The following is a 14,462-nucleotide window of genomic DNA, read 5'->3' on the forward strand; positions in this document are numbered from 1 at the left end:
GTGGGGAGGGGAGGGGATAGAAGATATATGATATGAACAAAGTGGTGGGGGTCAGTCTGGCAGCAGCCATCATGAGGGAAGAATCGGTCGCCATTTTTATAATTTTGTCCTCACCGGGTTCAAACCGAGGACTCCGAGCTCCATATCGTAAGTGTGTGTTTTTTAAATATTTTTATTAAAATTTTATCAATTGAATTTTTTTATAAATTTTAAAATTTTTAAAATTATTTCGGCTAATAAATAAAGAATTTCAAGATGGCGACCATAACGGAAATTGCAATAGTGACGTCATAATTAAAAATGGCGGCAATTTCGAGAACACAAAATGACATCATCCAAGATGGCGGATCCAATATGGCCACCAGGCTCAAGGTCAAGGTCAAAGGTCAAGTTCATCCAAAATGGCTGTCGGCTCCACCACCTGGCGCCTGTCCTAGGACCGGCTATTACACACTACTCAAATATAATAGTTGTCCTATGCACGACGAGAAGACTACACGCCAGATCAGAGGCGATACCACGCTTGAAATACCAGCGAGCGTCGCACTTATTATCCCGCCTCACTAACACAAATACACCCCTGGCTAGCCCTCTCGCCCTCTTAACGTTGTGTTTACAAACCTTTCAACATTTATTAAAGGTGTCAAATTACAAAAATAATATGAGCTAGAGTACTTTTCTCCCATAATACTTTTTTTCCCCTTGGTTTCGGTGTAATATGTATATTTTGTACAGCAAAAAAATGCTCAAGTTTTTGATCAATTTGGTGCACAGTTTTGCAAGTAGAATAGGAACGTGCAGAGTGACTTCATATTAATATTTCACAATAAAATTACATGGCTTCAGCTTAAATATCCATAGAAGCGTTTTACCGAAGCAAAGACTGCATGTCAGGTCGGTCCCTAGCTCATAGAGACGAAAAGGTTTGCGAAACGTGAGCTAGCATCGTCCTTGGCACTTTTATAACTTGCGCGGCCAGCCAGTCTTTATTTTTCAATGTAACTATACTAAAGTCATGGTAAATGGCAGTTGGTGCATAGAGAGGTGGTAAAATCTCGTGTCATTTTCAAGGTCATGTTCTAAAACAGTAGGTTTTTTTAATGTCACAACATTTCCATTTTTATATTTCATGTTGAAGCGGAAGTCTCCACTGCTTTGAAGTCCGCGCGCTTGCCGTCCTCTGGTTCCCTCTCCCCACTACCCTCTTCGCTTCCCTCTTCAGGCCTTTTTTCATAGTGACGTGTATGTACCTTGTGATTCTCTTTTACCCTTAATTTCTCCTTCTGCGCCTGCACAATGGGGGGTTGTTCAAGGCCGTGTCACAATTTTGGACCCTTTTTTCGTCTAGTATGTTTCGGGCTGTTAACTTCGCTTGGCTTCTTGCCGCCGCGCCGTCATGCATAAATGCTCCATCTTTTATTCGGCGCCTATAGCTTCACGTGTCTACGGTATCGTAACTTGTCAATCTAGGGCTTAGCTTGTAATTCGCCTTCATGTATTCTTGCTATTTTCTCTCGACGTGGAGTGCATTAACTTGTATAGCTTTGCTGGAGTATTTTTTTTTTGTCAGCCTATTTTTCGACGTTCACGATTTCATGGCTTATGTGTGTGGCTTTTCACTGGGTAAACGTTTGGAGTATCCACGTGCTAGTTTAATCTGCCTGAGTATAGAGAGGTGGGATCTCATTCGAGGGCTGTGCTCGGTGACACAACTAGGATGCTTTTTGCCTGTTATGCGCAACTTTCCTTTGTGTCGTTTGGGACATTTGCAGTGTAATGCTCGTTTCTTTATCGCCTTGCCCGGAAATTCTCACTGTATGCGTGGGCCTTCAGCCCGGGTTTGTTTGTGGACGTGACTCCTTTAATTTGGCTTGGTTTCCCAGGAACGTGACGTCTGCATTGCGCACGTGACTGTGATAGTTAAAGATTCTGTATTGGCCGTCTTTTCTCCACACGGTTTTCTTGCTCGTGGGATCGTGTATAGTTTATTATATGTATTCATTTAAGCTTTGTATGTTTGTCTCACACGTTGTCGGGTGATGACGTTTTTTGATAGACATGTGTGTCTCGAGGTTCGATTGCGCACCACCGAGGTGTCTTGGTAACTGAAGCCGATCGATTGGTGTTAACACGCGACACTTTTGTGTAAGCTCTGTGTGGCGTCTAGATTTTCTGCCCAGTGGTACTGATGAAACGTAATAATGTTTTTTTTTAAGTAATGTATTTTCTACCCTTACTCTGTCTTTTGATACTCGTTTTCTTTGTATAATTGACTATTTGTATGAGCAGCCTGTGTACCTGCATTTGTGAGTCTTAATGCGAGCCTTGTTAGGCCTAGTGTTTATCGATTACCTTTTTTTTTTAGTAAAACGGTAATTTGAATTTTGTTTATAATTACTTTTCACGAATGCTGTCCTACACACTACGATCTGTACTATTCTACGCTGTTACTAAGTTCAAAACCAAACTCGTAAACCCTCTGCATCCTCGTTCTATCACGAGGCTGTGCGCCGATGTAATTTCCTAGAACCGCTGTTCTAATAAGGTTACAATGTTTTAAATAATAACTTAATTAAAAATAATTTCAACAAAAACATGTTTATGTTGGCGCAACCGTCATTAAATAAACTCTCATTTATTTGTTTAAAACAGTTGAACTTTAAAATTATGTTGGCAAATCGTAAGCCAATGAGGTACTCATGCAAAGAAACTTGAATCGGTCTATACCATGTCTTGAGTCTATGCTTCTAGCCCGCTCGGGTCGGTTATTATGTGTGTGTTGCAAAATATTGGTTCGACGATGGAAAAGAAAAGGAGGATGTTGAATGGCAGTTATTTTAGATGTTCTAAACGTGGTATACCTAGCACATTTTAGGGTTCCGTACCATGTACCAAATAAATATTGTGTTGGTACGCTAAAATACAAAGTTTCTAAGACATCTACCATGGTTTCATTTTTTTTACGATCGTCATTAGTCAAGAACAAATTTTTGTAAAAAAATGGACATTTAAAAAAATATCACAAGGTTTCATAAAAATGATTGTAACAACCATTATCAAGTTCTAAAAAAATCTTATCATATTTTGTATCTCAAATAAATGCAATATTGACATACCATTATGTAACTTTTGTACATTCAATTAAAATTTATATAATTTTACTAGCGGACCCAACAGACGTTTTTTTGTTCAAACGTTTTAAATTTGAAAATTTACAGGAAATTTCCCTGAATATAATCACAGCACCATCTGCCGGGTCGAACTGAAATAAAAATAAAATATTTTGGAATATTCGATAACGCGACCACAGCGCTTCCGACCGGATCCTATGTAAAACATCGAACGTTCAACAACACCATTAATTTAATTAATTAATTAATTACAAATATTATTTATTGGCTTGAATTGTGAATCTAAACAATTTTTAAATCCACCTGAACACACACTTTAAAGTGGACCTGACAGACGGTGTCCTGTTCAAACGTTGTAAATCCAAAAATCATAATTTAAAAAAAAAACTATAAATTAAAAAATACAAAACTTCAATTTTAAATATACTTTAAACTTTAATTACTATAAGTAATTTAAATTATATAAATGTTATAATTTATTTTACAAACTTATATTTTTTATTTTCAAAGAGACATCAATACGTCATAAGTTGCATAGAATAAAATGAGAACTAACAATTTAAAATTGTAGGTTAAGTTGATGGTTATTGAATGCACGTCTATACATAATTAAAAGTAATGAAAAATCGTGTTAAATACTCACTTTGATACTGCACCTTACATATTTTGCACAATGTATATTTTTTATTACATTTTAATATGTAGAATAAAATGAGAACTGACAATTTAAATTTGGAGGTTAAGTTGATTGGTATTGAATTCACGTGTATACATAATTAAAATCACGAAAAATCATGTAAAATACTCACTTCAATACTGCACCTCACAAATTTGTACCTATATTTTTAATTTCACTTTAAAATGTTATTTCAATAAATAATACTATAATAATCTCAATAACCAATTCTATTTTAATTTTAATGTAATAACAACAATTCATAAAATCCATCCAAAGATTAACAACAACACATAAATAAATACACAACACACACATATATATATACTGTAAACCTAAACCATTCAAAGATCAACAACAATTTATAAATAAAAAATTAATTAAATAAACATTTTCCAGTGGACCAAATTGTGAATCTAAACCATCCTCGAATCCCCGTGAACTCACACAAAAAATTTCATCAAAATCGGTCCAGCCGTCTAGGAGGAGTTCAGTGACATACACACGCACACAAGAAATATATATATATAAAGATTTAAAATGATGCTCCATTAGTTAACTTGTCTATTTCAAACAACTGCATAATATTTTTATCAGTTTTTCTTAAAATTCAATTTGTTTTAAAACAATATATATAATAACTGTTATGTTTGGTAGTTAAAATCTTTGCGCCACTCAAATGAAATAAAAATTACCAACGTATTTATGTTTTCTTATCATTTATTTTGAAGTATGACAGTAGCCCTTAAACGTGTTTAACCGGCGTAAACACCATAAAACACGTGTTACGGTACGAGTGTAGCAGTATTTGCGTGCGGGTACCGGAGTTGGGCGCGTGTGTACCAGGATGTCGGGCCGCTCTCCTGATGCCAGCCAGCGCGCAGTCCGCTCGCGCTGTCGACCGCAGCCAGTTCGTGTGGTCAGCAATGGCCAGCTCCGGCGAGGACGAGCCCAAGGTGAGCCCCAGACAGACGACTGCTTGCTTACTAACGAGCGATGTCGGGCCAGTATCAGCCATCCCAGCACTTGCCTGGAGTGACTCTGGGGAAACATGGGAAACAGATGGGGATCGACTGAAACGGGACTCGAACCCGATTACGAGGCACATTGAAAATGCTTAATGAGTTTTAAAGTTCTTTTGTATAGATATTGTAACATTTTTTGCAATTTATTTTGAACACGTGGAATGAATTTATATTTTTACCGAGAAAAGAATTTTTAAAGTTTTGTAAGTTTATATATATATATATATATATATATATATATATATATATATATAAACTTACAAAACTTTAAAAAATATTTTCTTCTTTTCTTCTTATACATATATTATTTAGGAGTAAGACTTTCACTTCTGAAGAGAGTTAGTACCCATGTTGAACTTTTGGCGTTTCTTGACGTATGGAACCCGCCCATCATGTATTCAGTAAACTAGAAAAAACTGAGTTTTCTCGAAATTTGGAAAGCAATACAAGAACGTAATTTGATTTTATGCCCATGCTGAACTTTTCTAGTTTGGACGGAACTTTTGCCCCCTTTTTGTGAGAAGAGGCCCATGTTTTTAATGTCACACATTGTTGATGTGATGACGTGTTTTTGTTAACGGTCGCCCGTTTGCCCGTTTTGTGGGACACGAAAGTTTATTTTTAAAATAATTCGGCGTTTTGGAAAATTGTAGCAACGTTTTGAGACATTGGCATAATCAGCGTATTTTCAATTGGACTTTACTAATTCTAATGACTTTCTGCAGTATTATAGAGTGTATGCGAGGGAGTTTTGCCGCACGCGCGGACTGATGTTAGTGCGTAATTTATTCATTTTTATGGAACAGTATGTCGACGAGGCATTAGACTCTCTAGTTTATTGAAGAAGGTCAGCGAGCCGGCGGACGTCTAGAATGTTAACATAATGGCAAGCTTGTAGTGACAAATTATTTCAAGGAAGAGAACAATTAATAAGAACTGAGAAATACGTTTAATTCATGTTTTGTATTAGAACATTTTATGTACAATTTTATATAGAATTTTGTATAGATTTATATATTTTTTTTTATAATTGGTATTAAGGTAGGCCATCTTGCATTTAATATTTTTTGTGGCCACACCTCACGACCTTCGTTGTGATCATTTAATTATTAGTAAGGCCGTTGTTAATATTTATATACATATTTATATGTTGTCGTCGTTATATATATTTTTATAATATTGAATTTGTAATGATTATTTTTGAGAATGGGTTAAGAGACTGCCATTATTATCGCCTTTTTTTTTGTAACCAAACGTGTATTGTTATATATAGTAAATGCTAATTTTTGAAAATTATCTTTTTTTTAATAGTAATTACCCAAAGTCTTGCCTTTATTTGGAATTATGTTTGCTCTGCTTTGTCTGCTTTAGAGTTTTTTGGCCTGACCCCTGGGCTTTGGTATGGGAAATATTTTATTGTGTAGCCTTTCATACCTTTTCATATTATTTGGAATTTCCCTTCGCGCCCAGAGTGAGTCGGGGGAGCAACCCCTCTTCCAAGTTAGGAGGAAGAAGGGTTACAACCTGCGCCACTCTGCTGGGCAGAGACTTTGGACTTTTGTGATTTTGCTGACTTTTTTGGCCTTTTTAATAATGGCAGTTTTTTGATATATAAACTTCCGAAAGAACAGGTTTATGCTAATTTGCAAGCAGCGGGAGTAGAGGGTAACCTTGAGGATGACCTAGATACCTTACGAAGGAAATTAAGTACCCACATTAAAGAAGGGAGGAATAAACCCATTGAGGAAAATGTGGAAATTTTTGGTATGAGCCAAGTAAATTCTTTGAGTACTGCTGTGCAAAGTAAATTACTTTTCAAAGAACTTGATAGGCTACCATCTTTATACTCTGGCGATCCAAGGGAATTAATAGTTTTTTGTTTAGGGGTACAGAGTTTGAAAAATAATTACTGTATGCAAAATGAGCGGGATTTGTTGATGTGCATTTCAACTAAATGTAGCGGGATAGCTAGGGACGTAATTACGTCAGGCATTAATGAATCTGTTGGATGGTCGGTTGTCAAAAAGAATTTGTGGGAACATTTGTGTCCTAAGAGAGTCAAGGATGATTTAATTAAGGAATTGATTTTCCGTTTTCAGAAGGATAATGAAAGTACCTTAGAGTTTATACAGGATATAAAAAATCATGTAAATGTATTTGATGTTCAGTTAGATGATCACCGTTTTGTAGATATTATTTTGGAAAATCTAAATCCTGCCGTTAGACATGAATGCACCTTTATTGGTAGACCTAAGAGTGTAGAAGAACTTAGTATTTGGGCTATTCAGGTTGATAATATGTTTTATACTAAATGTGAGTAGATGTATTTGGTTCGTTCTGGGACAGGGGCTGGGGGCTGGGGATTAGGGATTATGTCACTTCCTTCGACCATGCACACACGAAAAAGTGTCCCGTTACGTTCATCAGCCATGTACGCACGAAACAATGTCCCGTTACAGTAGTTGGAAATAGGGGGTTCAAGAACAGGCGGAGGAGCCAGGAGCCGGCCATCTTGGATGACGTCATCGGCGGCCATCTTGGATGACGTCATCGGCGGCCATCTTGGATGACGTCATCATGACATTTGACCTTGACCTTTGACCTTGCCAATCTATGCTAATCTATGCCAATCTATGCCAATCTACGCTAATCTATGCCAATCTATGCTAATCCGTATGCTAATCTATGCTAATCTGTATGCTAATCCATGCTAATCTGTATGCCAATCCATCCGCCATTTTGTATTTCTAGAAATTTCCACCAACTTCGAATCGTGACGTCACCGTTGCACTTTGTGTCACAGACGCCATCTTGGATTTGAATTTTTTTTTCGAACTTTGAAATTCGATGTAAACATCAACCGCCATCTTGTTTTCGTCTGCTGGTGGCCGCCATCTTGTTTTCGTCTGCTGGTGGCCGCCATCTTGTTTCGTCTGCTGCAGGCCGCCATCTTGTTTCCGTCTGCTGGAGGCAGCCATCTTGCGACGTCATATAGTTCTGTTGGTCGCCACCAGATAGCAGCAGGGATTATTTTATTTTTTTTCTTTAACTAAAATAATTTCAGTGCCGAGGCTGGGATTCAATCCATGGGACGTGAAAACGTCCAGGATGTCGTGGTTACGAGGCGGACACCTTGACCACTTGACCACGAGACCAATTGGGATATGGTGGAATAAATAATCTATATATGCCACGTACTGACGTCAAGTTTAATGATAAAAGGGGGGAGGGTGTCTTTGCCTTCCCAAATGCATGAAATTCAAATTATTATTATACCATCGCCATCTTTAATTCCAGCACAGACTACCATATGGCGCCAAATTCAAAATATTAGTTAGGGAGTCGGCAGGCAGGTGTCGCATGCCGCCATCTTGGTTCTCAAGTTGGCTGGTAGATGTCGCTAGTATCGCGCGCCAAATTAAAAAAATTAGTTGCCATAGGCGCCGCCATCTTGGTTCTCAAGTTGGCTGGTAGATGTCGCTAGTAACGCGCGCCAAATTCAAAAATTAGTTGCCAGAGGCGCCGCCAACTTGGTTCTCAAGTTGGCTGGTAGATGGCGCCACCGTCGCCAATTTTTAGTTCATACAATCGATACCAGATGACGCCACCATCGCCATCATTAGTTCCTAGTGTTGCTACCAGAGTGTGCCACCGTCGCCATCTTTAATTCTTAAAGTTACCGCCGGAGCGCGCCACCGTCGCCATCTTTAATTCTTACAGTTACTGCCGGATGGCGCCAAGTGTTATGTAGTCAGTCTAGACAAGTCGGGATAAGTTTGGAACCTGTAGCCATATTATTATTAATTAATAATGTATGTTTATTAAATATGATAGAGTATTTATAAAATATTGGTGTCGTGTAGAGACTCTCTCTTCTTCTCGTAGTGGCAGAAGACATCTCGAAGGTAGTGTTAGAATTTATGTATTAAAGCAATCACTCTAGCTGAGGAGGTTAATAACTTATAGTTACAATTCAATAATAGCGGCAATTAAATGTTTTGAAATTAAAGCAAACAACGTAAAATGATAAACACATATTTATTTAAATCTTATTACAAACAGCAAGGGGTAAGAACAATCGATGATTTAAAAGAAGTAAATAACAAGTAATAAAAGTACATAATATTCACACACTGCACATCATAGTGACAAAGTCAACATTAACTCGAGGCCCAATTATACATAGTAGTATGGGTGGTCGAATAGCCAGAATTTAAGTAGCTGAACATTACAATGGACGCAATGGAAGTTTCCAGGATGCTGAATGTCAGACTGGTTGTAACAACCTTTGGTGTCGTAGTACACACAAATTTATAATTCGTCTTCATCACTATCCCCCAAGCCACTATCCGTTCCTTCATCCACATCTTCGTTCGCCTCTTGCGCTTCCTTTGCGGCCTCGATGCAGGTAATAACAGCCTGATATAATTAGGTAATAAATTCCTCTTCCTCAGGGAACTCAGCGAGAATGTTGAGGGTGGAGGATGTAAGGTGGTAATGTATATCATTAAAGTCCATACCTATGTAGCGACGTACTACCTCCATTACAAATTCCCGAACATCGTCCATCGTAACACTGTTTAAATTACAATCGCAAACACTCTCCGCGTAAACACTGGTGGAAGCCATGTTGACTGGAGCTTGGTCAAAGCAGAATGAATTCTATACCTACCACGTTAGCATGGAGATGTCGTCAGAGCCCCCCACACCACTGGGCGGCAGTTACGGTGACCCCAGAACTCGCTCGAAATATCCTGCACAACACATTCCAAAAACATGACGTAGCCTATGGTTGACGGCACAAACACCCTGAGTGGCTCTGTGTGTTTCCTCCTGCCCGAACACGCGCTGCTGTGAAAGCCTCTTCCCAAGCACAGACGTCACTCCCGCAGCAGACAAAACAGGCGTATGCTACAGGAGCTAGAACAATTGAATAACCAAATATATTTAGACTACCCAACTACATAAATGACATGAGATAATTCCTGTGCGATAATCGTACTTTAAATGTTGTAATGTATGTATAAACATTAATCATTCCGAAGTACTTGAAAATAAAAAAAATGTAAGTGAGGTGTTATTCACCTTTAGCGCTTCTCGATTTCTGTATCTGCTACCCACGAATTAAATTGAGACGGGAAACCCCACCATTTCACAAAAGACCGGCCATTTCTTCGTTTGAGAACTTTCTCCACCAAATATGTGTCCGGATACATCGTAGGCTGGATCTCTTCAGCATAGAAGCCACCACGAATAGGCTTGTGGTCCAAGTCTTCGAGGTAGTAGGTCTTGGGTTCCGATTCACGAACGTGTGTCACACGGAAAAGTTCAGAACTCCAATTCGCCGTGAAACCTTTCTCAAAGACACCTTTCTGCTTGGAAATTCTCACAATGTCACCAACATTAGCTTCATGCTTGCGTATATCTTTCTTCTTCGTGTTGGTGAATACAGTCCCAAGTAGACGATCATCCTTTACATCTTTAGGCTTCATTTTCGTGGTAGAATGCACTGTGGAATTATATTCACAAATGCCACCTGCTTATTGGCTACTGACTCGTGATACCTGTCAACTGGGGCGCTTGCGATTCGATGCTTTTTTGGTTGAAGGTTTTTCATTGGCTCAAAGTCCTTCAGATAAACTGTGAACCAATCAGTCCAGTCACGTGTACCGTTGTTGCCCCCCCGCCTAGCTGGCGGCCTCCAACATTCGAACGAGGTGATCAACCACTTAATAGTTCCAGAAGTAATGAACGCACTGCTTGACCAGTGACAGGTGTAACTAAATATTAAATATATTTTATATTTTATTTTCCATTACATTTCGTGGAATTTATTAATCATTCACTCTACGAAAAACAACTCAAGACAATATACCCGACCATCGAATTAAATACAGTACCGCTATGCCTTACATGAAAGTCTAATTATTCGATAATCTGAATAACCTATAAATCATTCATGTACAAAGCCACACATACAGGCCAATTGTCTATGGACCATGAGACCGAGTCATGACAATATCAGACGTATAGGTTAGAATTTTCAGAACCGCAGGACCTTCTTCGTCTTTAGATAATTACAGTCATTTAGACCATCATGAAATCTTAATACATACTAAAGGACCAAGCAACCTTGAAAAATATTTTAGTAACACCAAGAGGTTTTGAACTAGTAAATATTCAGTCACTACATATTTTACTATGCGCAATCAACAAAAAGGAAGCACCATCAACGAAAAGGCAGCACATTTGTAAACACCATCAACAAAAAGGAAGCACAATCGGAAGCACATTCATAGAAAAGGAAGCACAATCGGAAGCACAATCACAAAAAGGAAGAACATTTGGAAGCACAATCACAAAAAGAAAGCACATTTGGAAGCACAATCCACAAAAAGGAAGCACATTTGGAAGCACATTCAACGAAAAAGGAAGCACAATCATAGAAACAACGCACAATCGGAAGCACAATCAACAAAAAGGAAGCACAATCGGAAGCACATTCATAGAAAAGGAAGCACAATCGGAAGCACAATCACAAAAAGGAAGCACATTTGGAAGCACAATCACAAAAAGGAAGCACATTTGGAAGCACAGTCCACAAAAAGGAAGCACTTTTGGAAGAACATTCAACGAAAAAGGAAGCACAATCATAGAAACAACGCACAATCGGAAGCACAATCAACAAAAAGGAAGCACATTTTGGAAGCACCATCAACAAAAAGGAAGCACATTTTGGAAGCACCATCAAAAAGGCAGCACATTTTGGAAGCACAATCAAAAAAGGCAGCACATTTGGAAGCACCATCAACAAAAGAAGGAAGCACATTTTGGAAGCACAATCAAAAAAGGCAGCACATTTGGAAGCACCATCAACAAAAAGAAGGAAGCACATTTTGGAAGCACCATCAAAAGGCAGCACATTTGGTAACACAAGTTACGAGAACTAAGTCTTAGTTAGAAATCAGAATGCAAGAAATAAAAACATTAAATTTTTACTTTTAATATTTAATTTATTTTTTAAGATTATACAAATAGAAGTAAAATAAGCCATTATTGTATGTAGCCAGCTTTCCTCAGTTCTTCGAGTATGAAGGATATTTCTTTTATGCACGAATAGTTTCCTGCACAAAGCGAGCCATGTAGAAGTCTTAGCCGTTCAACCAATAAGTTTGGATCTTTCCACGATGTGTAATCAATCTCTTCTACCACCATCTCACTTGCTTGTTTATTATAAATACTTTTAATATCACAATCGTCCCAGTGATCATAATAAGCGTTATCAGATTTATTTATTATAACACGTCGTTTCCATCGTTTCGGTCTCAGGACACCGTTACATTCTTCGATCTTGTCAGCTTTAGGTGCTTCATCACAGTCTATGCTTTTGTCAACAGCCTCAGAGTCACTGTTACAATCACTGTAGAAGACATCCTCTTCACCCAGATTACCATATGAATTCGATATCGATGATGTCGAAGTGCCATTATCGTCTTCATGCTTCCTTTTTAGGAGTCCATCATTTTTACAAAAAAAGAAAGATCTACTTGAATTCGGCTGGAATGTATTCTCACTTTTCACGTTAAGGATTCTTCCATTGTCTTCATTCTTCCATAAATCATCATCGTCCTTAAATTTAAGTTCTTCGTCGAGATCGGAAGAGCCACGAACATAATCTCTCTCAAGACAAGGAAAATTATTGTCGTAATGCAGATCACTATTCCTTAGTCCAGTAGATCCATCGTTGTACTCTGTCTTGTACGCAGGCTTAACGTTACAAGTTCTGTCATGTCTTTTTAAGCTCTCTCTCCGCGTAAACGACTTGTTACATCGAACGCAACTTATCATATTGCGTAGTGGATTTTTAACACAGTCATTCTTCTGGTGTTGTCTTCCATTCTTTCTCAAGATAAATTCTTTGCTGCAAAACTTACACCTGTGTCCTTTCGATACAGCGACAGACACCGAATCAGGATTCATATTAGTTACTGTGACTAATGTTAGATACAAACAGACAGTTTTCCAATTGGAACCATTACTTAAATATAATTTTTTAAATATTTCTTAAGCGAGAGTTATCTCATGCAAAGGTACTTGTTGTAAGTAGTTCTGCTTTTCAACAACAGATGACACCACGTATTGCTTGCAGGTAAATATTATTTCTTTCTTTCATGCGGGATGCAGGATTCTCACTAACGATCGCAATACAGGGATGGCATCGCTAGACTCCAAGGAGAAGGTAGTTTGTTCATCCAGTTAGTGTTTCTCAGATTTCTCAGGGTATATATTATTATTATTTGACTGAATAATGATTTTTTTTAAAATTCCACCTAATAAAAATAAAATAGAAGCACTCAGAGAAAACCATCAGGGATGATGTCGTTTATAAACATCATCAATTACCAATTTTTTTTAAAAAATTCCAAATTTAATCCTGATTAAGCAAAGAGTTCACAAGCGGGCTTGTGCTAGAACTCTCATGTTGCTTAAGCAAAGAGTTCACAAGCGGGCTTGTGCTAGAACTCTCATGTTGCTTAAGCAAAGAGTTCACAAGCCCGCTTGTGCTAGAACTCTCATGTTGCTTAAGCAAAGAGTTCACAAGCGGGCTTGTGCTAGAACTCTCATGTTGCTTAAGCAAAACCAAAAAAGCATCGAATCGCAAGCGCCCCAGTTGACAGGTATCACGAGTCAGTAGCCAATAAGCAGGTGGCATTTGTGAATATAATTCCACAGTGCATTCTACCACGAAAATGAAGCCTAAAGATGTAAAGGATGATCGTCTACTTGGGACTGTATTCACCAACACGAAGAAGAAAGATACACGCAAGCATGAAGCTAATGTTGGTGACATTGTGAGAATTTCCAAGCAGAAAGGTGTCTTTGAGAAAGGTTTCACGGCGAATTGGAGTTCTGAACTTTTCCGTGTGACACACGTTCGTGAATCGGAACCCAAGACCTACTACCTCGAAGACTTGGACCACAAGCCTATTCGTGGTGGCTTCTATGCTGAAGAGATCCAGCCTACGATGTATCCGGACACATATTTGGTGGAGAAAGTTCTCAAACGAAGAAATGGCTGGTCTTTTGTGAAATGGTGGGGTTTCCCGTCTCAATTTAATTCGTGGGTAGCAGATACAGAAATCGAGAAGCGCTAAAGGTGAATAACACCTCACTTACATTTTTTTTATTTTCAAGTACTTCGGAATGATTAATGTTTATACATACATTACAACATTTAAAGTACGATTATCGCACAGGAATTATCTCATGTCATTTATGTAGTTGGGTAGTCTAAATATATTTGGTTATTCAATTGTTCTAGCTCCTGTAGCATACGCCTGTTTTGTCTGCTGCGGGAGTGACGTCTGTGCTTGGGAAGAGGCTTTCACAGCAGCGCGTGTTCGGGCAGGAGGAAACACACAGAGCCACTCAGGGTGTTTGTGCCGTCAACCATAGGCTACGTCATGTTTTTGGAATGTGTTGTGCAGGATATTTCGAGCGAGTTCTGGGGTCACCGTAACTGCCGCCCAGTGGTGTGGGGGGCTCTGACGACATCTCCATGCTAACGTGGTAGGTATAGAATTCATTCTGCTTTGACCAAGCTCCAGTCAACATGGCTTCCACCAGTGT

The 14,462-nt window shown here is 38.5% G+C and overlaps 1 protein-coding gene across 2 annotated transcripts in view; it reads left to right on the forward strand.

Moving 5' to 3' along the window:
- Positions 1–4,695: 4,695 nt before the first annotated feature.
- Positions 4,696–14,462, forward strand: part of LOC134529244 (L-threonine ammonia-lyase) — a 416,545-nt gene continuing 406,778 nt past the window's right edge. Inside the window, exon 1 of one of the 2 annotated variants that reach the window (XM_063363140.1) lies at positions 4,696–4,763. In XM_063363140.1, coding sequence (XP_063219210.1) covers positions 4,734–4,763 — 30 coding nt within the window. In that variant the 5' untranslated portion in view covers positions 4,696–4,733. The remainder of the gene's footprint in view (positions 4,764–14,462) is intronic. The other variant, XM_063363142.1, reaches the window with a different exon arrangement.

The sequence above is a fragment of the Bacillus rossius genome, chromosome 2, assembly GCF_032445375.1.
Source record: "Bacillus rossius redtenbacheri isolate Brsri chromosome 2, Brsri_v3, whole genome shotgun sequence".
In the NCBI taxonomy this organism is placed as follows: domain Eukaryota; kingdom Metazoa; phylum Arthropoda; class Insecta; order Phasmatodea; family Bacillidae; genus Bacillus; species Bacillus rossius.